This window comes from Lepidochelys kempii, chromosome 8, assembly GCF_965140265.1.
Source record: "Lepidochelys kempii isolate rLepKem1 chromosome 8, rLepKem1.hap2, whole genome shotgun sequence".
Classification (NCBI taxonomy): Eukaryota; Metazoa; Chordata; order Testudines; family Cheloniidae; genus Lepidochelys; species Lepidochelys kempii.
The window spans coordinates 1,469,086-1,494,575 of record NC_133263.1 but is presented as its reverse complement, the minus strand read 5'-3'; the positions used below and the strand labels follow the sequence as shown (position 1 = coordinate 1,494,575).

The 25,490-nt window shown below is 65.4% G+C and overlaps 2 protein-coding genes across 2 annotated transcripts in view; one reads left to right on the top strand and one right to left on the bottom strand.

Moving 5' to 3' along the window:
• CDHR2 (cadherin related family member 2) overlaps positions 1-2,538 on the top strand; it is a 41,724-nt gene extending 39,186 nt beyond the window's left edge. Inside the window, 3 exon segments of the mRNA XM_073358074.1 lie at positions 1,343-1,423; positions 1,590-1,662; positions 2,252-2,538. Of these exon segments, the coding sequence (XP_073214175.1) occupies positions 1,343-1,423; positions 1,590-1,662; positions 2,252-2,419 (322 nt within the window). The 3' untranslated portion in view covers positions 2,420-2,538.
• A 1,013-nt stretch (positions 2,539-3,551) lies between these two features.
• On the bottom strand, positions 3,552-25,242 carry GPRIN1 (G protein regulated inducer of neurite outgrowth 1). The gene is made up of 3 exons (XM_073355141.1): positions 25,168-25,242; positions 11,985-12,097; positions 3,552-10,736 (listed from the first exon to the last, which is right to left on the bottom strand). Exon 3 carries the CDS (start codon positions 10,684-10,686, stop codon positions 8,866-8,868), a length of 1,821 nt encoding a protein of 606 aa, XP_073211242.1. The 5' UTR covers positions 10,687-10,736; positions 11,985-12,097; positions 25,168-25,242; the 3' UTR covers positions 3,552-8,865.
• Positions 25,243-25,490: the final 248 nt, after the last annotated feature.

The window sequence follows — 25,490 nt, the reverse complement described above, 5'->3', positions numbered from 1 at the left end:
GGTGAGGGTGGCTGTGCGTCGTTGTGCTGTGCGGGCTGTGGGCGTGTCGTGGGTGTGCGGGCTGTGGGTGTGGTGAGGGTGGCTGTGTGTCGTGGTTGTGCGGGCTGTGGATGTGTCGTGGTTGTGGTGAGGGTGGCTGTGTGTCGTGGTTGTGGTGAGGGTGGCTGTGTGTCGTGGTTGTGCGGGCTGTGGGTGTGTCGTGGTTGTGGTGAGGGTGGCTGTGTGTCGTGGTTGTGCGGGCTGTGGGTGTGTCGTGGTTGTGGTGAGGGTGGCTGTGCGTCGTTGTGCTGTGCGGGCTGTGGGCGTGTCGTGGGTGTGCGGGCTGTGGGTGTGTCGTGGTTGTGGTGAGGGTGGCTGTGTGTCGTGGTTGTGGTGAGGGTGGCTGTGTGTCGTGGTTGTGCGGGCTGTGGGTGTGTCGTGGTTGTGGTGAGGGTGGCTGTGCGTCGTTGTGCTGTGCGGGCTGTGGGCGTGTCGTGGGTGTGCGGGCTGTGGGTGTGGTGAGGGTGGCTGTGTGTCGTGGGTGTGCGGGCTGTGGGTGTGTCGTGGTTGTGGTGAGGGTGGCTGTGTGTCGTGGTTGTGGTGAGGGTGGCTGTGTGTCGTGGTTGTGCGGGCTGTGGGTGTGTCGTGGTTGTGGTGAGGGTGGCTGTGCGTCATTGTGCTGTGCGGGCTGTGGGCGTGTCGTGGGTGTGCGGGCTGTGGGTGTGGTGAGGGTGGCTGTGTGTCGTGGGTGTGCGGGCTGTGGGTGTGTCGTGGGTGTGGTGAGGGTGGCTGTGTGTCGTGGTTGTGCGGGCTGTGGGTGTGTCGTGGTTGTGGTGAGGGTGGCTGTGTGTCGTGGTTGTGGTGAGGGTGGCTGTGTGTCGTGGTTGTGCAGGCTGTGGGTGTGTCGTGGTTGTGGTGAGGGTGGCTGTGTGTCGTGGTTGTGGTGAGGGTGGCTGTGTGTCGTGGTTGTGCGGGCTGTGGGTGTGTCGTGGTTGTGGTGAGGGTGGCTGTGTGTCGTGGTTGTGCGGGCTGTGGGTGTGTCGTGGTTGTGGTGAGGGTGGCTGTGCGTCGTTGTGCTGTGCGGGCTGTGGGCGTGTCGTGGGTGTGCGGGCTGTGGGTGTGTCGTGGTTGTGGTGAGGGTGGCTGTGTGTCGTGGTTGTGCGGGCTGTGGGTGTGTCGTGGTTGTGGTGAGGGTGGCTGTGTGTCGTGGTTGTGCGGGCTGTGGGTGTGTCGTGGTTGTGGTGAGGGTGGCTGTGCGTCGTTGTGCTGTGCGGGCTGTGGGCGTGTCGTGGGTGTGCGGGCTGTGGGTGTGGTGAGGGTGGCTGTGTTGTTGTGTTGCTCACCCTGGCCGGTCTCTCCCCAGGGCTAACCCCGTGCTCAATCTCACGCTGGACCCGCCTGCGGACCTGGGCTTTGACGAGGACTCAGACGCCGATGACGCCAGGTGGGACGGGAACGCGTCCTTGGGGGGCTGGGCTCCGGTGCCCCGGCCCCCATGGGGACAAGCCGGGGGAGTCCGCCCTGTGCCCCCGGTGTCCCCCAGCCCCGCGAACGGGCACTGCCCGGCCTGACGTCACCCTGGCTAATTTGTGCTGCTCCCTCCCCCACAGCCTGAACTCGCTGGATGAAAACATGGTGGAGAACCCGGCGGAGGGGGGCAGCCCCGGGCCCCCGGTGCTGCAGGTGAGGGAGCAGCCCCCCCACGTTCGCCGTGCCCTGCCTGGCAGCGCGTTCTGCCCTGTGGGACGCCCGCTCTGGCTGTGCGTTAGCTCTGCCTCCCCCATGCTGGGTGCCCACCTGAGGGCAATGGCCATGGCAGCTCCCTGCTTTGGTGCCCACATTGGTTCCTGGCCTAGCGGCACCGTTGCTCTTTGCTGCGGGTGCGCCTGGCACATCTGGGGGTGGAGGTTGAGGGGGAGGTGGGGACAGGCGCCCAGGAGTGGGGGGCGGCTGGCACCATGTGCAAACAGCCGCCGTGGGGTGATTAACGGTGCCCAGCAGCCGTGGGTGGAGCCAGGACCGCAGCTGACTAGAGAGGGCAGCCATGCTGGGGGGAGAGGCAGGGTACCCCCGGGGGCGGGCACTTCCGTGCACTCAGAGCCTGGCTCCCCACAGTGCAGCCGCTGAGGACGCCAACCAGGCTGGCTCATTGCTGGGCCGTAGCCATGGGTCCAGCTGGCGGCTGGCGTGGGCAGCTGGGTGGCACGGGGCAGTTCTGCTGGGTGCACTGTGGCCCATGCCCTAAGGCATCCCTGTTGCTCTCCTTCCCCAGCTGGGCCGGGCAGGGGCTCCAGCGCACCTGGACAGCCGTGAGGAGCCCCTGACAGCCGCCCTGCAGGCCCACCGCACGAATCCGGCTAGCCAGCCGGCTCGGCCACCGGGAGACCCCAACAGGACCTTCACCTTCAGCAACCCCTGCCTGGACACCACAGACCTGTGAGAGCCCCCGGCTGGCGCAGCGGGACTCGTGTGGCACCTCCCAGTGTAGAGCTGGAGCTATCTGCTGGCTCTGTAATGGCCCCGTCCCAGCCAATAAACCTGCCCAGCCTGGGGCTGGCAGTCCCGCTTCCCGTGTGTGTGTGGGGGGGCCCACACAGCGCCCCAGGACTGTCTGAATGCCCTCAGCCTGGCTCAGTGGTGTCTGGGCCCTTGCTTGCATGGCTGGCAGCTCTTAGCAGGGCTGTGAGGAGCGGGACTTTGGGAAGCAGGGCAGGGCTGTGGGGCAGGGGCTGTGCAGGGCTGGCCATGGGGTCGGGGCCAGCATGGGCAGTGGGGTATGTGCAGCTGCCTCTCCCTGCTCGAGACAGCACCTGGGGGTCAGCCTGGGGCAAGGGAGGACAAGGCACAGGCCAGGAACAGGAGCCTGCTGGGCCCTGGCTTGAGGCATCCTCCTGGGCTGTGGTACAGCATGGAGTGACTGGGGTGTGGAGGTGGCAGCCCTGGCACCACTGGGCCGGCTCTTCCCTCTGCGCTTGGCACAGCCTGATGCCCGGCCCAGGGCTGTGTGACCTCCGCCTGGCTGGTGCAGTGGCCCCCTGCGGCGCTCAGACCCTGCAGCCCATGCCCCTGGCAGTACCTGCCACGACCGCAGGGCTCCCCGGTGCCATTTCCGGCACAGAGGCCGGGTAGCCTGGCCCAAGTGCAACACATGGGATTGCTGCCCTGCTCCCCCACACCACACTGCAGGGAAAGGGCTGCTGAGGGAGGAGGGAGACGCACACAGGAGTGCCCATTGGGGTGGGCGAGGCAGGGCTCACAGGGGTGAGGGCACACTGGGGCTGGGCATGCAGAGGGCGTGTGGTCACACAGGGCTGGCCAAGGGGTGCACCGGGGGCCCTGGGCCGTTTGCAAAGCTGGCTAAGAGACTTTCCAGTGTCAGCCAAACGGGCCCTGCCCACGCGCTGCGCCCCAGGGTGGCGGGAAGTGTTTCTCTCGGGGCTGCTGGGGATGAGGCAACCCCAAGCCAAGCTCCACTGCAGGGCAATGGCCCCCTGGAGCAGTTCCTGACGCCCCCCAGCCACAGGAAAGACAGAGCTCCCCGTCCCCCCTGGGGGGGAAGGAAGCCCCCAGAGCAGGTTTTCCAGGTTTTATTACCCAACATCCAAGTTCACAAGTTTTACCCAAAAAACGAGGAAAAAGAAGTAAATGGCAAAGTCCCGGCAGCTGCCTGGGCTGGCTCAGTCCTTGTGATCGGTGCAGCACGCCAACGCCTCTGGATCTGCAGGCAGCTTGTGGGGGACCCCCCCCACTGGGAGTGCACATCCCCCCTCCCCTCTAGCCCTGAGCGGGGGCTGTTATGCCAGGTGTGTGTCATACACCTGCCCACGCAGCTGCAAGGCACTCGGGGGCGAGCGGGTGGTGTTCTGCCAAGGGGGGCACAGGTCGGGCGTGGGACTGGGTGCAAAGGCCCAGTGCCTGCATGCCACCAGCACTGGCTCCCTTCCAGCCGGCTGAGACACCACGGAGCAGGTGGCAATGTATGCCTGCCCCCTTGGCAGGGGGCCTTAACAGGAGCCAAGAGCTTTGAGAGCCCCCTGTGCCAGGCACAGCCCATGGGGCTGCCCCTGAATGCCCCTGCCCGTGGCATGATGAGCAGTGCCAGGCCATGGCATAGGCTGGAGGCAGCAGGACAGCGAGGGCTGGCGGAGCAAGGAGGGCACATGGCTGGGGGAAGGCGCCCGGCACGGGGCTCTAATGGCTTGGGCCAGCTCTGACCCGTGCTCCCCCCACCTCTGACCCATTCTAGTGCCCCACTGCCAGCTCTGCCATCACCTAACCCACCCTGTGCTGCCCCCCAGCAGGGCCACAAGGCACCTGTGCACTGGCCAGGCTAGGTGCAGGGCGGCAATGTCTGCTCCCCCCTTGCACTTGGGGGGAGTTATGTGCTCATAACGGGCTGGACACTGCCCCGAGCAGCTGCGCCTGGCAGCCTGGGGGCAAGCCTGGATCACTGAGAGCTGGGGCACCATGGGGCGCGCCAGGGCCCAGGGGGGCATCCCCCTCCCCCCGCCAGCTGTTTGAGCCAACGCTGCAGCCAGTGGGAGCTATAATATGCCTCTCCCCAGCCAATCAGGACTGTTCTGTGGGGATCAGATGCTTCCTCACTGCCTGGGAATCCTGTACACTGATTGGCCGAAAAGGTGCACTTCAGCCCAGTGAGTGATCCCTGCGTGCTGATTGGCTGGAGAGGCAGGAAAGTGATGGGCTCTCCCCTGGGGCACATGGCTCCCCCGCCCCCCAAGCCAGAGCCCAAGGGCCCAGGGACACACCCATTACCGGGGCTGGGGCAGGCCAGGGTATCCTGCAGGCTGAGTGGCCAGGAAAGCCACGTGATTGACACTGACTTCCATTGCTACCACCTGGCTTTGCAGCATGGCCTGGGCAGCGCTGCTGGGGGCACCTCGGGCACAGGGGCCCCGTGCTGGGCTATGGCCTGGGCAGGTGCCGTCCAATGGGGCAGGTGGGCCCCTGCCTGAGAGACACAGCAGGGTAAGGGAGGCATGTGAGTAGAGCCCCCCATTGCACCACTTGCTTCCCGGTGTGGGGATGCTCCCAGCCCCGGTGCCAGCCACAGCAGGCACCCGCCTCCAAGCCACCCTGCAGCTGCACCCCAGTGCCCAGGAGCCTCCTGCAGGGCAAAGCAGTGCCCTCTGTCCCCCTTTCCCCCCAGGCAGGGCCTTCATTAGGACACATTGGAGGGGTGAGCTCCAAGGCGTCTGCCATGCAAACTGGGCACCTAGCACCCGCTGCCCTTTGGGCCCCAGGGTTCATAGGGCCAGGTCCCCCGCCAGCTGGCCCGTCACCCTCCAGGGCACTAGGGAGAGGCAGCAGCAGGACTGCGGGGATGTGACTCTCAGAACAAGCAGGGGGGCAGACACTCCTGCCATGCCCACCTGCACCAGGCCACGCCCCACGCTGGGCCTGAGCCCTGCTCACTCCCACCCGGGCAGGGCCCGCTGGCTCAGCAGGGCGCGTCCTGAGGGGCACCCAGCCCAGAGAGAGAAGCAGCCTGGGTCCTTGTTACCACAGCCCACCCTGGCTCTGCGTCTTTCTCTGGCCCCCTCCTGCCTGGGCCAGTCCCCAGCCGTTCCTGCATCACGGGGGGGGGGGGGGGGGGGGATATGGTGCCATGGAGCCAGGCACCTCTCTGCTCCTTTCCCACAGACAGCCAGTGGCCCCCAGCTGTATGGACCTGGGCAGGTGCCAGGGGGCTGGTGCTGAGGTTCCCTGTGTGGAGCAGGCTCAGGGCACCGATCCCCACCAGCCCCAGGATCAGCTCCCCCGGGGCAGCCTGTGCTCCCGCGCCCGCCCGCACTCCCGCTCAGCAGATCTGGCTCAGGCCGCTTCCATGAGCTGCACCAGGGAGGGCAAGAGGTCCAAGCAGCCTGTGCTGGGGGCTCGCTCTGCCGGGGCAGGCGGGGGCGGGAGGGCTTGACACAGGAACCCCCAGCAGGCTCTGCGGCGTGGGCTTCGCCAGGGGGAATGTCGGAGCAGCAGGGGTGGGTGGTGCCCCCAGCTCCGGCCAGGGTGTGGCCGAGAAGCTGTGACTTTCCACACACACCACCACACTGACGCTCAGCTGGGCTCGGCCTGCCTGGGTTGTTTCCAGAGAAAAACCACAAAATCCCACCACGAAGGCAGTTTGTAGAAGAGGAAAGAAAAGGAAACGGCTCCTCACGCCACCGGGGCGAGCGGCTCCGGAGGGAAATGCCGCCGCATGAGTCCTTTAAAAAGCCCGAAAAGTCAAACACAGTTCAATAATATCTCCCCCTGAAAAACCCCAAACATGAAACGTGCCAACAAACCCCTTTGTGGCTGAAAACCACATGGACTTCAGGGATGCACAGCTGCGCCCCCACGCAGGGACACCCAGACACGCACACGCAGAGACACACATACACGCAGGGACCCCATATCCCACACAGGGACACGCACACGCAGGGACACGCATACACGCAGGGACCCCATATCCCACACAGGGACACGCACACACAGGGACACCCAGACACGCACACGCAGAGACACGCATACACGCAGGGACCCCATATCCCACACAGGGACACGCACACGCAGGGACACCCAGACACGCACACGCAGAGACACGCATACATGCAGGGACCCCATATCCCACACCGGGACACGCATACACGCAGGGACACGCATACACGCAGGGACACCCAGACACATGCACACGCAGAGACACCCAGACACGCAGGGACCCCATATCCCACACAGGGACACGCACACGCAGGGACACCCAGACACGCACACGCAGAGACACGCATACACGCAGGGACCCCATATCCCACACAGGGACACGCACACGCAGGGACACACACGCAGGGACCCACATTTGCCCACGCACACACACAGGGACACACACACAGGGACACACATACACGCAGGGACCCCATATGCCCACGCCGCGACACGCACAGGCAGGACGTGAACATTGCCCAGTGGCCTGGGTTTCTCAGGCAATTGGCTTGGTTTGTGGCCTGGACTCCAAGACCTCCCCAGCCCCCACGCTCTGTGGAGCCCGCTGGGCACCTGGCTCCTGGTGCGGGACGAGCTGGGATCCCGCCGAGAACGGAGCACACGAGCCAGGGCCTGTCTACCAGGTCACTACTGAGCCAAGGGGGAGCGGGAGGAACCCGCCTTGACTGACTGGCAACATGAGAACAAAGGCCCCCACGGGCGCCGTCCCGCTGGGCCCTGCCCTCACCCAGCTGCTCCCTGGGTGCAGCGTCCACTCCCAGCTCTGGGCCGGTGGGTCGCTATGTCCAGGCAGCAAGCAGAGCCTGGGGGGTCCGTTATTGGGCCTGGCAGCGCTAGCCCCTCCGGCCACACAGGCCTGGCCCAGCCCCACTGGCCCCTCCAGCTGCTTGGCTGTAAGCCATGAGTTCAGTTTGGGCTGGACTCCCAGGGGCCTCCTGAAACTGCCCCCAGGAAACCCAGCGGCTGGGACCCTGCACCTCCTGGTCTGGCGGTGGCAGACGCCGCTCCGTGCACAGAGCAGGGGCTGGCAGGTGCCATTTCACATGGCCCAAGGGCCTGCAGCCGAGCTGCTCTCCTCTCCGCGGCTCTCGCTGGGGGCTCAGGGCTCGGCGCTTCCCCACTCACGAGCCCTTTGGTAGGAGACAGTTGGGCGGCCTGAACCCTGCCGCCGGGGCCCGTGCCGTCGGCAGGCGAGGCTACACGGTGTGCACCTGCTGCCCCGTAGCCCTGGCACCGCCCCGGCACACCCTGAGCGTCTGGCAGCGGGCGGGAGTGGCCAGTGGGCCGGGCTGAGCCAGGGCGGTTCCAGGGGCTGTTAAACCTGCAGCAGGGACACACCATGCCTGAGCCTGTGAGCAGCCCTGTGCCACGTGGGGAGGACACCCGCCTGCAAAGATTTGAGCTCTGTCGAGGGTGGGAGTCGGTGAGAGCGGCTGGGCTGCACTGCAGGGCCGGGGGCCTCTCAGGAACCGGAGTGAGGCTGGAGTTTGTCTCTCCAAACCACAGTCCAATACATGAGCGCTGGCAAAGCCGTCCCAGGCCAGCCCAGCTCGCCCCTGCCTCCAGGCAGGGCACAGCCTGACTGCCAAGCTTCCACCACCTCCCCGGGGAGCCTGGCGCAGCAGGCGTGTGGCTCGGGGGCTGGGCGGGGGAGGCAGGACTGCAGCTTTGCAGGGCAGCAGAGCATGGCTGGTTCCAGCTGCCCAGGCTGACGGGAAGCTGGAGTCTCCCCGGAAAGCACAAGGGGCAGCGGGACTCTCAGCCCCGGGCACTGGGTGCTGTCCGGGGAGTCAGACCTTAGGACCTGGGCTGTAGGCCTTTAAGGTAGCCAGTGCTGTTCTGTGCTTTGGGAAATGCAGCTCGTGACCCAGGGGGAAGGCGGGGAGCCGGCCCCCTGCCAGACATGCTCCCGAGGGCTGGCCCGCAACCACCCCCACCCCTTCCACATTTTGTCTGGCCGTCCCATCACGAGCTTCACTGTACAAATCCCAGCCTCCACCCAGGGGTGCCCAGACATTGCCCAGCATCAGCCGCACCCTGGGCCCAGATCACAGCCAACCCCTCCTGCAGACCAAGGTGCAGCTTGTGGGGACTACATGTCCCAGCATGCAGTGCTCCATCTCAATGGAAGCAGGCATTGTTGGGGGGAGCATTGCATGCTGGGGCCTGAAGTCTCTGCAGGCCACACCCTACCCAGGCGTGCAGCTCGGGGAGGGGCAGTCTGGCCAGTGTCCGGCCTGGGTGAGCAGGAGACCGTGGGGTCCAAGTGCCTGGAGCTGCTGAGCCCGGGGCCAGAGGGGCAAGACCCCAGCCCCCGGGATTGCCTGAGAAACCACAGGGCGTGGGCTGCGCTGCCGTTCCCAGCCCGCCAGGGCGCGAGCGGTGGCCTCACTCCGCGGCGGGACCAGGCCGGGAGCAGCAGCGGGGCCGGCGCATGCTCTGCAGAAGCGCCCGGAGCATGCTGGGCTGCCGCTTGACTTCCCCCTTCTGTGGGGCCCCCTTGATGGAGCTGGCCCGGGTGCTCTGCGGCGTCATCACCACCTGCCGGCCGTGCTCCTCGATCTGCTTCTCCAGGTGCTTCTGGATGGCCATGCCCAGCACCTCCACCTCCATGGTGGCACCGTACACCTCCCACGTCATCCCCTTCTCGTCCCAGCTGACTTCCCGGATGGGCTCGGACGGCTCTTCCTGCGCCCCTTTCACGTGCACCTCGGGGTAGGGTGCCTGGAGAGACTTGGCCACCGGCGTCATGGGCCCCGTGGCCACAGACCTGGTCTCCACTGGGATCGAGACCTGCATCTCCGCATCCTTCTTGGAGGGCTTCAGCTCCGGGCCCGGGCTCTTCAGGCCCAAGGGGCCTTGGCCCCGGCTGTGGAAGGTGAAGGCCGAGGACCCGTCCGGGGGGTTTATGGGGCTGATGGCCACAGACACCAGCGACACTCGGCTGCCGACCTGCGTCCCAGCGTCCTGAGTCCCGGCATCCTGCGGGGGAGGAGTGACCTCAAACGAGTAGGTCTTGGAGAGCAGCTCCACAGTCCGGGGCTCCTGAGTGGCCTCCTCCCCAGGCCCTACCTCCATCCCCATTGCTCCCCACTGCTCCTGAGCTGGGCTTCCCTCCGCAGTGCCCTGGGGCGGACCGGCTCCCCCTCTGGCCTCAGCTGGAGCCACCCGGCTTGCTCCTGATTTGATGGGAGCAGCAGCAGAGGGGGCCTCTGGCCCGGCTTTCTGGATGGAGAGAGGGGCAAGGGGACTGGTCTCCTTGGCTTGGCCTGACGGGGTCGTGCCTGCATCCAGCCTTGCTCCCGGGCCTGATGCTGCTTCTGTTCCCGGGGTGGAGTCCTTGGTACCTTCTGGAGCAGAAGGAAGTGCCATGTCCCCGTTGCCCCCTGCCCCTGGGGCAGCCGAGGGTCCCAGCTGGGCCTTGGGCTCTGCCAGAGATGCGGGTGCTTTCCCACCGGCGTCTCCACAGGGCGCGCCCAGGCCGCCATCGGACAGTGGCGCTGTGCCGGGGGCTCCCACGCTCCAACGGGACACGGCTCCCTCGGAGGCCCCGGGCTGCTCTTGGCTTCGGTCCTGCGGGCACATGGGAGGCACCGGGCCCAGCTCAGGACTGACCGCAGTGGCTCCGGCACCGTCTGCCTCAGGGTCTGTGTTGTCTGGTTCAAGAAATACAACGTGTTTCAGAGCGGCCGGGGCACTCTCCGGGTCCCTGCTGTGCCCCTTGAGGCACGGCTCCGGCAGAAGGCGCGGAGACAGCGGCCCAGGGCTGGCCACGGCAGCGCCCACCTCCGCTGGAGGGCCCTGGGGGATGACAGAGCCATCAGGCAGCGCCAAGGGGCCCGAGCTCCGCTCGCCGTTCTGTCCCAAGCAGCTCCCAGCCACAGGCGTTGGCTCGTCCCCCTTTTCCAATGGCCCCGCTCCCGCGCCGGGGCCCTTGAGAGCCAAGGCCCGGCCACCAGCCGCCGGCTCCGGCTCAGACTGCTGGGCCATGGCGGGGGCCTCAGCTCGGCTCTCTGTGCTGCCTTGGCTGCTGGACTCGGGGCCGCCGGGCTCAGTGCCGCAGCAGTTCCTCATGGCCAGCGCGCCGGCCCCACAGCGGGAGTTGCGGAGGTAGCCGCTCGTCTGCTGGCGGCCCGGAGAGCACCCGTCCTCAGCCGGCCCCTCCTGTGCGAGCAGCTGCAGGCTCCCTGGCTCCTTAGCGCTGCCCATGCCTCGGCCAGGGCTCGCCCATGCTATGCCACCGCCTGGCGTGCCAGGGTCTGAAACAGAGACAAGAGGAGGGTTACACTGCAGCACTGGGCCGTGCTCCGTCCTGCACCAGCTCCTCCGGCCGTCTGCAGCCCAGCCACCTGGCCCAGAGCCCACGGGCCTCCCACAGCCCGGCTGCCTCCTCCAGCTCTGGGGCCTCTTCGCTGCTAAGGAGACCCCGGCTGCCGGTCAAAGCAGGAGCCGGGCTCTGGCCCAGAAAAGCAGGAGCTGCCTGTGCCCTGCAGGAGAAGGGTGGGGTGTGACAATGTGACTCAGCAGGGAGGGGGGAGTGTTGACCTGGGGACAGGAGACCTGAGACCTGGGAATGTGCCCTGGGGATGGGAGACCTGAGAGCCTGTCACCTGAGCCAGGAGGGGAGGGGGAGGGGGAGGTAACACCTCTGCCCAGGAATGTGAACAGAGGCTACAGGAGAGAGCCTGCTGGGGGGGTTTAGTTCAGTTTGGGGCTGGGGAGAAGAACACAGGGAACCCCAGGGCTGGGGTCTAAGCTCCCTGCTCCCCAGAAGGACTTGACTGAGGGGTCCTGGTTGTACCCACAAGCTCTGTTGTGGACTGTGTTCCTGTTGTCCAATAAACCTTCTGTTTTACTGGCTGGCTGAGAGTCTCAGTGGATCCCAGGAAGAGGGGTGCAGGGCCTGGACTCCCCCACACTCCGTGACAACTGGTGGCAGCGGTGGGATGTACTGCACCCCGTGAACGGCGCTTCCTGCAGTAAGTGACTGGGGAACAGTAAAAGGAAGGGGAATTGATGGGGACCGGGTGTGCTGAAGATTCAGAGAGAGACGGTTTCGGGGGGCGGTTAACCCCTGGGAGTGTGTGACCAGAGAGAAGGACTTTTGCAGTAACAGGGTCCCCCGGGGGATCGCAGCGAGCGGTCCCAGGGGCGGAGGAGTCTGCAGCTCGACCCTGCCAAAGAGGTGGTGACCTCAAGAAGGGCTGGCACACTAAGGGCTTTTCCTGGAAACCGTGGGAAGCTGCCCGGCCTGCGAGTGGCCAGCACGGAGATGTACGCTAAATGCCTGAAGAGCGACCTGGTGGAGCTGTGCAGGCAGAGGGGGCTGCGCATCGGGAGGTCCACCAAGGAACAGCTGATTGCCCAGTTGGAGGAGAGGGATCGCTTGGATGACCCGATCCCTGTCCCTGAGGGAAGCCGCCCGGCAGACGCAGCATGGGCCCTGGGGCCTGACCGGGCTGGGAGGGGTCAGACTGCTGCCGAGGACATCCCGAGACCCTTCCTACCTGTGCCTGGGGAAGGGGTTGGGGGAAGCCCAGCGAATACCGAGGGCACCCTGACCCCGGCAGCCAGCAGGGGATCCTCCCGGCGGAGCTCCCCATCCCTGGAGCAGAGGCGGCTGGAATGGGAGAGGGAGATGAAAATGAGGGAGCTGGAGGATCATGAAAACAACATCAACATGAGCAGGAGGAGAAGGAGAGGGAGCGTCAGGAGAAGGAGAAACAAAGACAGCATGAACTGGAGCTGGCCAGGCTGAGGAGCAGTGGGGCGCCGGCTGCGGTGAGTGCGGGGGGACCCAGGACGGCAAGGAGCTTTGATAAGTGCTTCCTGGCCCAGCGGAAGGAGGGGGAGGACACAGATAGCTTCCTGACGGCCTTTGAGAATGCCTGCGAGCTGCACAGGGTTGACCCTGCAGACAGGCTCCAGTTCCTCACCCCCTTACTGGACCCCAAAGCCGTGGAGGTGTACAGCCGGATGACAGGGCCGGAGGCAGGGGACTATGAACTGTTCAAACAGGCCCTGCTCCGTGAGTTTGGGCTGACCCCCGAGATGTACCGGAGAAGGTTCCGGAGTCAGCGTAAAACGCCTGAGGTCACCTACCTACAACGGGTCAACCGGATGCAGGGGTATGCCCGCAAGTGGACAGCGGGGGCCCAAGCTAGAGGACCTGCTTGACCTAATCGTACTGGAGCAACTGTATGATCAGTGCCCTTCCGACCGGAGGCTGTGGCTGGTGGACAAAAAGCTCGAGAACCCCCAGCACACAGGGCAGCTGGCCGACGAGTTTGTGAACAGTCGGTCAGGGGGTAGCCGGGAGGAGCCCCAAAAGAACAGGCCCCCCCCGAGGCAGAGAGAGAGTCACCGGGGGCCTCCCAGGGGGGAAATAGGGGGAACCCCCTCCCAAGGGGAACGCCTGGCGTCGGGCCCCTCCGACCCGCTCGAGGGGACCAACGTGACCTGAGCTGCTATCACTGTGGCCAGAGAGGCCACGTACGGTCCCAGTGCCCCGGGCTCAGGGACAAACTGAGCAGACCCAACCTACCCAGGGTTAACTGGGTAGGGACCCAGCTGGATGAGGGGCAGACGACCCAGGAAAGGGGGGCTACCAGTTTACCACCTGCTCAGGAGGGAAGAGTACCCCAGGCCAGCTCCGCCAGAGGACTGGAGGCTCTGGACTCAGGGTGCTCAGTTTACAGGGTGGGCGCGGGGCTGTCCCTCCGGAGAGAGTGCCTTGTTCCCCTGGAGATGGATGGGAGGAAGGTCAATGGATACTGGGACACGGGCGCGGAGGTGATGGTGGCCCGGCCCGAGGTGGTGGCCCCAGATCGGGTGGTGCCCAACACCTACCTGACCCTGACAGGGGTGGGCGGGACCCCATTTAAGGTGCCCGTGGCAAGGGTACACCGGAAATGGGGGGCCAAGGAGGGCCCCAAGGATGTGGGGGTACACCACCGTTTGCCCACTGAAGTTTTGATGGGGGTGACCTAGAGGACTGGCCAAGCAAGCCCCAGACCGCCCTGGTTGTGACCCGTAGCCAGAGCTGGCGAGGGGCACTGCACCCTGACCTTGGGGAGGGTACCACACCGGAGGCGCAGGACCCTACCCTGGTGGGGAGGGAGCGCCGAGGGGCACGGCTCAGAGAGGCGGAGGCCTCAGACCTGGCCACTGAGGGGGAACCGGGCCCCATCCCTTCCCCAGCCGCTGAGTTCCAGGCCGAGTTGAGGAAAGATCCCTCCTTGCGGAAGCTCAGGGACCTGGCCAACCTCAGTGTGGGACGGACCATGAGGAGAGGCTGCCAGGAGAGGTTCCTGTGGGAGAAGGGGTTCCTGTACCGAGAATGGGCTCCCACAAGGGAAGTAGAGTCCTGTGGGATCAGGAGGCAGCTGGGGGTCCCCCAGAAGTATCGCCGCAGGCTCCTGTACCTGGCCCATGACATCCCCCTCGCAGGGCACCAGGGAATCCGGCGCACCCGGCAGAGGTTGCTACAGAACTTTTACTGGCCCGGGGTCTTTACCAAGGTCCGGCAGTATTGCCGATCCTGTGACCCCTGTCAGAGGGTGGGGAAGGTCCGGGACAAGGGGAAAGCGGCTTTGAGACCTTTGCCCATCATAGAGGAGCCTTTCCAGAAGGTGGCCATGGACATCGTGGGGCCTCTCAGCAGGACGACCCGGTCGGGGAAGAAATACATTCTGGTGGTGGTAGATTTTGCCACCCGCTACCCCGAGGCAGTGCCCTTAGCTTCCATTGAAGCAGACACCGTGGCCGACGCGCTCCTGACCATTTTCAGCCGAGTGGGGTTCCCCAAGGAAGTCTTGACAGACCAAGGCTCCAACTTCATGTCGGCCCTGCTCCGGTGCTTGTGGGAGAAATGTGGGGTCCGGCACGACTGGGCCTCAGCTTATCACCCCCAGTCCAACGGGCTGGTGGAGAGGTTTAACGGGACGCTAAAGATGATGCTGAGAACCTTTATGAACCAGCACCCACAGGATTGGGACAAGTACTTACCTCACCTGCTGTTCGCGTACAGGGAGGTGCCCCAGGAGTCGACCGGATTTTCGCCTTTCGAACTGTTATATGGCAGGAGGGTGAGGGGCCCCTGGACCTGATGAGAGACGAGTGGGAGGGGAAGGCCATTCCCGATGGAGAGTCAGTGGTGGAGTATGTCCTGATCTTCCGAGAGAGACGGGCTGAACTCATGGGCCTGGCCAGGGAGAATCTGGCCAGAGCCCAGAGGAAGCAGAAGGTCTGGTATGACCGCACGGCGCGGGCCCGTGCCTACGCCACCGGGGATCAGGTGATGGTTCTCATCCCCGTGAGAAAGAACAAACTACAGGCCGCCTGGGAGGGCCCTTTCAAGGTCATCAAGCAGCTCAGTGAGGTAAACTATGTGGTGGAGCTGTCGAACCGGGCGCACCACCGCCGGGTGTACCATGTGAATATGATGAAGCCATATTATGCCAGGGGGAATGTGGTGTTGGCCGTGTGTGGACAGTGGGAAGAGCAGGGAGATGACCCTTTAGTAGATCTATTCCCTGGGACCAGAGCTGGTTCCCCGCTGGAAACAATTCCCCTCTCGGATCAGCTAACCCCTGCCCAGCAAGCTGAGGTCAGGGGGGTGCTGCATCCGTACCGACAGCTGTTTTCCAACCAGCCTGGACGCACTAATCTGACTGTCCACCGGGTGCAGACAGGGTCGCACCCTCCGATAAGATGCTCCCCCTTCCGAGTCACGGGGAAAACTGCTCAGGACCTGGAAAGAGAGGTCCGGGACATGCTGGCTTTGGGGGTGATCAAGCCATCGGCCAGCCCTTGGGCCTCGCCGGTGGTGCTGGTCCCCAAAAAGGACAGGTCGGTCCGGTTCTGTGTGGACTATCGGAAGCTCAATGCCATCACTGTATCGGATGCCTACCCCATGCCCAGGCCGGACGAGCTCCTAGACAAGCTGGGAGGAGCTCGGTACCTTACCACCATGGACCTTACAAAGGGCTACTGGCAAGTGCCGCTGGATGCAGATGCCCGGCTGAAATCGGCCTTTATCACCCCTCTGGGGCTCTATGAGTTCCTGACCCTGCCTTTCGGCCTCAAGGGAGCACCGGCCACCTTCCAGCGCCTGGTGGACCAGCTCCTGAGGGGGATGGAGAGTTTTGCCGTGGCGTATATTGATGACATCTGTGTCTTTAGCCAGACCTGGGAGGACCACGTGTCCCGGGTTAGACAAGTGCTGGACCGACTCCAGGGGGCTGGGCTGACTGTAAAAGCGGAGAAGTGCAAGGTGGGGATGGCGGAAGTATCTTACCTGGGCCATCGGGTGGGGAGCGGCCGCCTAAAGCCGGAACCAACCAAGGTGGAGGTGATCAGAGACTGGCAGGCTCCCCACACCAAAAAGCAGGTCCAAGCCTTTATTGGGATGGCAGGATACTACCGAAGATTTATGCCCCACTTTAGCGCCATAGCCACCCCCATCACGGAGCTATGCAAGAAGGGGAAGCCAGACAAGGTGGTCTGGACCGAGCAGTGCCAGGTGGCTTTCCGGGCGCTGAAGGAGGCTCTGGTCAGTGGCCCAGTTCTGGCAAACCCAGACTTTGACAAGCCCTTTGTGGTGTTCACCGACGCCTCCGACACGGGACTGGGGGCGGTGTTAATGCAGGAGGATGAAAAGGGGGAGAGACACCCCATCGTGTACCTGAGCAAGAAGTTGCTACCCCGGGAGCAACACTACGCAGCCATCGAGAAGGAGTGCCTGGCCATGGTGTGGGCCCTCCAGAAACTAGAGCCCTATCTCTTCGGGCGACACTTCACCGTCTACACCGACCACTCTCCCCTGACCTGGCTGCACCAGATGAAAGGAGCCAAGGCCAAGCTCCTGAGATGGAGCCTGCTCCTGCAGGATTACGACATGGACGTGGTCCACGTGAAGGGAAGGGCCAACCTGATAGCGGATGCGCTGTCCCGGAGAGGGGGCCCCGAACTTCCCCAGGTCACTGGTCAGCGTGACCCCGCTCAGTTCAGTCTTGAAGGGGGGAGAGATGTGACGATGTGACTCAGCAGGGAGGGGGGAGTGTTGACCTGGGGATGGGAGACCTGAGAGCCTGTCACCTGAGCCAGGAGGGGGAGGGGGAGGTGACACCTCTGCCCAGGAATGTGAACAGGGGCTGCAGGAGAGAGCCTGCTGGGGGGGTTTAGTTTCAGTTTGGGGCTGGGTGGAGGAACACAGGGAACCCCAGGGCTGGGGTCTAAGCTCCCTGCTCCCCCAGAAGGACGTGATTGAGGGGTCCTGGTTGTACCCACAAGCTCTGTTGTGGACTGTGTTCCTGTTGTCCAATAAACCTTCTGTTTTACTGGCTGGCTGAGAGTCTCAGTGAATCCCAGGAAGAGGGGTGCAGGGCCTGGACTCCCCCACACTCCATGACATGGGGCCAGGCTCCAGGCTCCCCCTTCCTCCTCACTCCACCCCCCCCCCCGCCACTCCAGGCTCCCCCCGAGGGCCAATCTTCAGCCTCTATGGGGCCCAAGACCAACCCAACAGGACTCTCGTCTCCAAGTCTCCTGACGCTTCCAGCCCATCTGTCCCGGTACAGACAGAGCCTCGGTGCCAGACCCTGTGTGCACAAAATGCCTGGCCAGCTCCAGGCCCGCGCCAGTCACAGCCGCATGCTGCTTCCAGCCCCAGTGCGCGTGCAAGCCAGGCGCGCTCTTGTGCACACACATTTCCTAACGCCAGGTCCACAGCGGCGATGCGCTGGGCTGGGGTGGGAGTCGGTGGCCATGGCACGAGTGTGGGATGGTGCAATGGTCACATGAAACAGCAGCTCCAACAGACCGTAGGGGGGCGAGTCCTGTTCCTCCACCCTGCGGGGCCACCTCCATCACACCCTTTGCTATTGGGATGTTTGGTCTCCCCCTGCCGCTCCCCAGCTGGCGCCTTGGTGCCCGTGGGCAGCTCTGCCAACGGCGAAGGGCGGAGATGCAAGGACATCACCACCCCTGATTCCAGCTTTTCTCTATGCGGCAATGCAGAGCTGAGGCCTGGGCTCTTGGGGCTAGGCAGGGCTCGTGGTGCCTGTGATGAAGCAGGACTGTTCTTAATGTTTTCTCTGAATAGCATGGGGTGCCTCAGTTTCCCCTGGGCAGTTCTTAAGTATCTAGGGGGTGGGGTAAGGGTGTATGATCACTGCAGAGCCCTAGAGGGCAGGTGTGTGCAGGGATCTGGACACAGAGAATGGCCGACACCCTGTTTCCTGGCCACTGGTGGCCTGGCCCTTCCCCCCTGCAAGGTGAGAGCTAAAGGGTTGCAGAACAAAGGAATCAGGTGACCTCCTGGCCCGGGAAAGGGACAAAGCCCAGAGGAGGAGAGGCTGGAGGGAGTTTCAGTTTGGGACTGGCTGGGACATGGAGTGAAGGGCAGACGGGGTTGTCTGGCTCACTGTCCCCCAAAATGGACCCAGCTGAGGGGTCCGGTTCTCTGCACCTACAAGCTCTGTGTTAGACCATGTTCCTGTCGTCTAATAAACCTTCTGTGTTACTGGCTGGCTGAGAGTCACGTCTGACTGCAGAGTTGAGGGGCAGAGGGATAGCTCAGTGGTTTGAGCATTGGCCTGCTAAACCCAGGATTGTGAGTTCAATCCTTGAGGGGGGCCATTTAGGGATCTGGGGCAAAAATTGGGGATTGGTCCTGCTTTGAGCAGGGGGTTGGACTAGATGACCTCCTGAGGTCCCTTCCAACCCTGATATTCTATGACTCTATGACCCTCTGGCTTCCCCAGGACCCCGCCTGGGCGGACTCGCTGTGGGAAGTGCACGGAGGGGCAGAGGATGCTGAATGCTCCGAGGTCAGACCCAGGAAGGTGGAAGCCGGGTGAGCTGTGTGTCCTGCAGACAGGCTGCTCCCAGAGAGGAGACTTCCCCAGAGTCCTGCCTGGCTTCATGGGGAGCAGTTCCAGAGCATCGCCCGGGGACTCCGTGACACTGCCCGCGGCAGAGCAGGGAACGCTGGCCAGGCCTCCGCGAGCCCCATGGCCCCAGACCGAGCCGTGCCCAGGGGAGGAAGGCAGGAAAAGGAATCTCAGCGGCAGTCCAGCACTCACACTGCAGTGGGCACAGCTCGGTCTGGGAGCCAGGACCCGGTGCTGCCACATGCTGCCTGGCGACCCTGGGCCGCCGCCCTCTCTCTGTGCCCATTGGTGCAATACCCAGCTGTGGGCAGCCCAGGCTCTGAGGGGCCAAGCAGCCGTGAGCCCCTGTAGGGCATGGCCCTGTCCAGGCATCTCACGGGGGGCTGGTTGCATGCACCTCACTGTGTGTGTGAAAGGGGGTGACACCATGTGTGGCTAGGGGAATGGGGCACGGCTGGTGCAGGAGACGCAGGCAGCTGGGGAATGGGCAGGCGGCAGGTACAGGGCTCTGTGTCGGGGAATGTGGGGGTTGGGGGCAGGTACAGGGGTCTGAACTGAGGGCAGCAGTGGGGCTGGGTCGGGGAGGCAGCGGGTTAGGGGCAGGCGTAGGGATCTAGGCAGGGAGCACAGGGGTCAGGTTGTTGGAGCAGGTAAAGGGGTCAGGTACAGGGAGATGTAGGAGTTGGGCTTGTAGGGCCGGTAAGGGGATCTGGGTTGGGGGCAGGAATGACGGTCTGGGTCAGAGAGTGCAGGGGGCAGGTATGGGGGTCTGGATCAGGGAGATGTGGGAGTTGGGCTGGTAGGGAAGGTACAGGAATCTGGGTTGGGGGGCAGGTACAGGGGTCTGGGTTGGGGGCAAGTAATGGGGGCTAGGTCAGAGAGTGCAGGGGGCAGGTCCGAGGGTCTGGGTTGCGGGGCAGGTGGATCTTAACCAGGAAGATAGGGGATAGGCTGGGCTGGGGGGCAGGTATGGGGGTCTGGATCAGGGAAATGTAGGAGTTGGGCTGGTAAGGCAGGTATGGGATCTGGGCTGGGGGGCGGGCGTGGGGGTCTGGTGAGGGAGACGTAGGGGTCAGGCCAGCCTGGGGGGCGGGCGTGGGGGTCTGGGTCAGGGAGACATAGGGGTCAGGCCGGGCTGGGGGGCGGGTGCAGGGGTCTGGGTCAGGGAGACATAGGGGTTGGGCTGGGCTGGGGGGTGGGTGTGGGGGTCTGGTCAGGGAGACGTAGGGGTCAGGCCGGGCTGGGGGGCGGGCGTGGGGGTCTGGGCAGGGAGACGTAGGGGTCAGGCCGGGCTGGGGGGCGGGTGCGGGGGTCTGGGTCAGGGAGACATAGGGGTTGGGCTGGGCTGGGGGATGGGCGTCTGGTCAGGGAGACGTAGGGGTCGGGCCGGGCTGGGGAGCGGGCGTGGGGGTCTGGGCAGGGAGACGTAGGGGTCACGCCGGGCTGGGGGGCGGGCGTGGGGGTCTGGGCAGGGAGACGTAGGGGTCACGCCGGGCTGGGGGGCGGGCGTGGGGGTCTGGGCAGGGAGACGTAGGGGTCACGCCGGGCTGGGGGGCGGGCGTGGGGGTCTGGTCAGGGAGACGTAGGGGTCAGGCCGGGCTGGGGGGCGGGCGTGGGGGTCTGGGCAGGGAGACGTAGGGGTCACGCCGGGCTGGGGGGCGGGCGTGGGGGTCTGGGCAGGGAGACGTAGGGGTCGGGCCGGGCTGGGGGGCGCGTGGGGGTCTGGGCAGGGAGACGTAGGGGTCGGGCCGGGCTGGGGGGCGGGCGTGGGGGTCTGGGCAGGGAGATGTAGGGGTCGGGCCGGGCTGGGGGGCGGGCGTGCGGGTCTGGTCAGGGAGACGTAGGGGTCGGGCCGGGCTGGGGGGCGGGCGTGGGGGTCTGGGCAGGGAGACGTAGGGGTCACGCCGGGCTGGGGGGCGGGCGTGGGGGTCTGGGCAGGGAGACGTAGGGGTCACGCCGGGCTGCGGGGCGGGCGTGGGGGTCTGGGCAGGGAGATGTAGGGGTTCGCAGCTGTTGCTGTCCCCTCCTCATCGATGTTCCTGGGCCCAGGGGCAAGAGAGGCCCAGCCCCAGCCCTGCCCTTCTGCCAGCGCCTGGCACAGAGGGGGACGCCTGGCACGCACCCCTGGGACTCCGCCGGTTGCATCACAGGCTCCTGTCGGCCAATGTGGCCTGGGCCCCACGTCGCCCGCCAGCAGCCCCGCGGTGGGAGGAGCGCAGGGCTGGCCAGTGGGCACAGAGGATGGTGCCAGACCCTCTGACCTCTCCTTGGGGACAGCACCAGCGCAGGGAAGTGGCAGGCTGTGCCCCGAAGCCTGGGACACCGGGCTGCCCATGGCAGAATCCACCCCTCCTGCCAAGGAACGCCGGGGCAGGGGACAGCGTCTGCCCAGCCAGCTGGGAAGCCGGATCAGAGGTGGGCGGGGGAAGCTGGGCTCCCCGGGCCCTCGTGGGGTGCACATCAGCCGGTGCTGGCCCCAGCCCCGGAGAGCGGCCCAGGCTCAGCGTCTGTGCAGTCTCCAGGGAGAACGGGACACAGCTGATCCCTGGGATGGCGGCCGAGCTGAGGCCAGCTGTGTGGCACGGTGCCCATCAACGTCCAGCTGTGTCTTCATCACACCCTCTGCCATGCCACTGCCTCTGTCCTGAGGGCCGTAACCAATCCCTGCCGCCGCCCGTCGCTACGCCAAGCCCAGAGCCGCATGGCACCAATGCCCAGGCTCCGAGATCCACCCTCTCACCCCGGTGCAATCCACGGACATCCCTCAGGCTGCTCCCGAGTCCACCAGCGCAAGAGCAGACTCAGCCCCGGGCTCGAGAGTCCGGTCACCGGACAGCAACGGAACGGGGGCAGCTTCCTGACCCAGCTGGTTACACTGAAGTCAGTTCCACCAGAGCGGTGTTTGGCCCAGCTCCCAAAGCCCTTTCAGTTCTTGGCAGGCAGGTCCCTGTGCTGAGGATCCGCTGCTCCCCCAGTGCCCCAGCCAGACTCTGTTACTGTTGGGACAAGTTCTCCAAGAGCCTCTGAACCTGCCCCTGCAAAAGCAGAGGCCAAGCCGTGCACGCCCCAAGCCCCTGTCTTTGCACACCCAGCTGGGCATTGTGCTCACGACCAAGATATTCCTGCATGTGCACAAGGGCGTTTCCACACCCGAGCCTGCGAGGATCCCATGCCGCAGCGCCAAGCGAGGGGGCACTGAGCTGACTTTGAGCAGACAGATAGCACCACGCTCCCGGGGACCCGTGGTCACTCGATCACCCAGCGCCCCTTGCAAGGGTAGGATCCTTAGCCCTGCTGTCCTGGCCAAACTCCTGCTGGAGGTGGGCATTTCCCTACCTCCATTTCCCCCGCAGCGCCATGCCGGGTACAGGATTCCTCCCCCACTCCTGCCCCTTGCTGCTGGGCAGCACTGCTCTGTGCTGTCAGACAGCTGCAGGCTTCACCCCAGAGGTGACCACAGTGGCGGCCCTGTCAAGTACGGCTGGAAGCCTGCAGGCTCCACGGACCTCAGAGCAGAGTCTGCTGAGCACTGGCTGCTTCTCCCCATCTCCAGCTGCTCCACAGCATTGAAAGAAGCTAAGCATGCATGGCTTTCCTGCCGCGACTTCTGGTGCTGACACATGGGAGGAGAAAGGGGAGTGATGGGAGAACACGGAGCCGAGGGGTCAGAGCGGGGCGAGTGAGAACGGGGAGAGGGCAATGCAAAGGGGAGGTGGGGGTCTTGGGTGAGCGGGAGGGGGGCAGACCAGGTGAGGAGGTATTCACAAGACACCGCATGAGAAGGTTCCCGGCCCAGTGAGTGAGGGTGATCCCTGCTCTCTGCGCCACCCTGCCAGCCCCTCCTCCAGGCAGTGCCCAGCCGCGCCGCATACGAGGAGTGATGGCCACACTTGTTTGTGGTGCATGGGGTCAGTTTTCAGCTCTGAACCTGTGCACCCCAGAGCCGTGCAAAGCTGCACCCCAGAGCCGTGCAAAGCCGCACCCCAGAGCCGTGCAAAGTCGGTGCAGTGCAGGCAGACAGGCCCTGTTCCGATGGGTGCCTGGGGCGTAGCCCAGGTACTTGGGGCCAGCTTTCCTGCTTGGTGCAGGGCGGGAGGGGGGGGTGCCGATGGCACATGCAATGGGACCCCATTCATCCCAGCTACGCTGGTGTTGCACAGCTCTGAGTGAGTGAAACCGGTCACTGCCAGCGCAGTGCCAGGCAGAACCCGCCCTCTTGTGCGAGTCCAGCTCTTCCGCCCAGGGCCAAGAGCAGCCTGTCCCGCCTGGGGGAAGGGGGCGTGACACACTGCCAGAGCAGAGCGGTTCACCCCCGCTGTGTTGGGGGCACAGGGAATCCGGCTGCAAGCGGGTGTGGGGGTCAGCATATGCGGTGACGGAGCACGGCAGGGAAAGCCGCTCTCAGAGGGATAAGATCTGGGTGCGAGACAGCAGGGGCCTGCTGTGCGTCACGATCGCCTGCAACTCCGGTGCCTGCTACTCTCCTTCGGCGTCTGGGCAAATCCGGCGTCACCCACGCGCCGAACGAACGGCGGCTCGCTGGGAACGACAAAAGCAGCTCACGCCCCAGCCCCACCATTCGCACCGGGGCCCTGATCTCCCCAGGGAAGGACCCCGGTACGAGGAAGTCAGAGCCACCGGCAGAGCACCGCATTCTGCTGAGCGAGGGAGCGACTGGACGGGAGGGACGCCGGAGTGAGCAGGGCAGAGAGCCGTCCCCCAGCGCCGAGGTCGCCGGGCTCCTAGTTACCATCCTTGCAGGAATGGAGGAGCAGCCAGGCGGTAACAGCAAGGTTGCTATGGGGACAAACACTCTGGGTTTAGACTATCTCCCAGCCTGTTTGCTGTGTCCCCCACGCCTCCCTCTCCAAGCCTGTCCCGCAGCGGGATCTCAGCTGCTCTGCTTAGCCACAGGGCTGGAGCAGGAGCGCGGTTGGTATTGGAGCTCTGGATCCTCGCCAGAGCAACGGGAGCATCAGTGGAAGGCGCTTTGCAAAGGCAGATCGCACGGCCCTGGCTGGGTAGGAGGCCCCGGGGGAGAAGGACGTGTCCCAGCACAGACCAGGGACCACGAGAGCAGCCGCACAAGGTGCCCACGTGCACCCCGGAACCAGCACGCAACCGCACCTACGTTCCCACTCCCCTTCTCCGCCTTGCTCTGGCGGGCGATTAGGGCCCCCCCAAGGGGTCAGCAGACCCCAGGACAGTGAGCGCCTCAGCACAGGGACCTTGGACCCACTGCCCTACGACCCTCGGTGTCAAGGGGCCTTAAAGGCAGCAGATTTCAGCATCCCCAGCTGGTGAAAGAGCTGCATCCCCCACCACAGAGCACAGGCCCAGAGCCTCCCACGCTCTCGCCAGTGGCCACGGGCAACCTGAGCGTCCATCAGAGCAGACCCGAGGCTGCTCTAACGCATGCCCCAAGTCAGGCAGGGCCCCAGCCAGGCCCGGAATACCAGGGGATGCAAAGGTGCCCACCCTCCTCATTTCCAGGTTGCGTTCACCTCAGCCAGGGCTCAGGATCAGGCCCCTCACCTTCCCCAGGGTCCGTAAAGTGCCCCCTGGATCCCTGCCCCAACGGAATCACGGCGCAGCCTGCCCTGGGGTTTGGGGATAGCAGTGGGGGCCGTGTATTCGCTGGTACGTGTTGTGTTTAAAGCCAACTTCGCTTGGGGCAGGGAGGCAGCAGCTGTGTAGAAAAAGCAGCATCTCACATCCCCCCGTGAAGTGCTTTCCAGCATATTCAAGGTCTAGTTCGGTTCAATGGCTCCCAGCGTCCCCACTCTAAAAACCGTTCCCGCGCCCCTGACCCAGTGCACCACCTGGTACCACTGTCCCTGCTGTAACCCCCATTCTCCACACACCACTGCCAGGGCCCCCGGGGACCCCGGGCAAGGGGCCTGCGAAAGCCACAGCCCAGCACTGAACGACTCCTTGGGGCGCTCAGCCCCACCTAACCCGCTGCCCAGGCTGCTGCTGGCAGGGGATGGGAACCGGTCTGATCCAAGAGTCTCTCTCTGGTCGGTGCCTGTCCCCGGGAGGTGTTTGCTGGGCCTGGCCTTGCCAAGCACAGACCCAGAGGAGCAATTGCCTTAAATATTCGCCAGGTCCCACATCGCAGGCGCACCGGCGCTTTCCCCCAGGGCTGATCCGTTCCTCTCTCGCCTTCCCAGGCGCAGGAATCTGCCGTCAGCGAGGGGCCCCCTCCACACGCCCTGAGCAAATCCTCCCCCAAGCCCCCCAGCCTCAGCCAGAGCCCGCTCGCCCCGAACAGGCCAGTCGAGAGAGCCGGGGCCGGGCCAGGCCCTGGCCCAGGCAGGGCAGGCGCCAATGGGGGAGGCTGCGATCCGGGCCCGGAGAACGCTAAGAAACGCGGCGCGGGGGCGCGGGGATCTGCGGGATACAAACTGCACCCAGCGCCCCTGCGGCGGGAGAGGAAGCCCTGCGGGAGGGGGCCGGGGCCGGTCTCCTCGGAAACCGACATCCCGGTGCCTCAGGGCTGGATCCCCCGGCCGCAAACCGGAGCACGCGCCCCACGACACGCACCCAGCCCCGTGTAGACACGGCACCGGCAGCGCGCGCGCACACACCTCACCCCCGGCCGGCACGTGGGCACCGCCTCGCCCCGCTCCGCGCCCCCGGGGTCCCGCACCCAGGCGGGGGGCGCTTCGCCAGCCCCCCCCCGCGGCTCTGTCCCGGCAGCGGGCTGAGCCCGGCCGGCCGGGGGCGCAGCCGGGTCCCCGCGCCCGGCACGAGGCGGCCCTGCCCGGGGACCCCCCGCCCGGCGCGCACTGACCTGCGGGAGCCCCGGGGAGCCCCGGCCCCGCGTCCGGCTGGGGAGACGCGCCGCCCCGCACCGCTGTTCCCGGCGCTGCCGGCTCGTGCAGCTGGGAGCATGCGTGGGGGAGGCGGCGGGTTTCGGGGAGAGGGGGCGGGCGCCGGCTCCCAGCAAAGCAGCGAGGGGAGGAGGGGCCGCGGCGGACAGGGGGCAGCAGCCTGGGCACAGGCGGGGGCACCTGCCCTGGGCTCGCCCGGCCCCTGCGGGCACCGAGCCAGGGGGCCCCCTGCGGGGCTTGGTGCCAGGGGGCCCCCTGCGGGGCTTACTCTGAGATAGCGCGT

What these genes read in the sequence shown, in the direction of transcription:
- GPRIN1 (XM_073355141.1), bottom strand. Translation starts at nt 10,686, where the DNA reads ATGGGCAGCGCTAAGGAGCCAGGGAGCCTGCAGCTGCTCGCACAGGAG.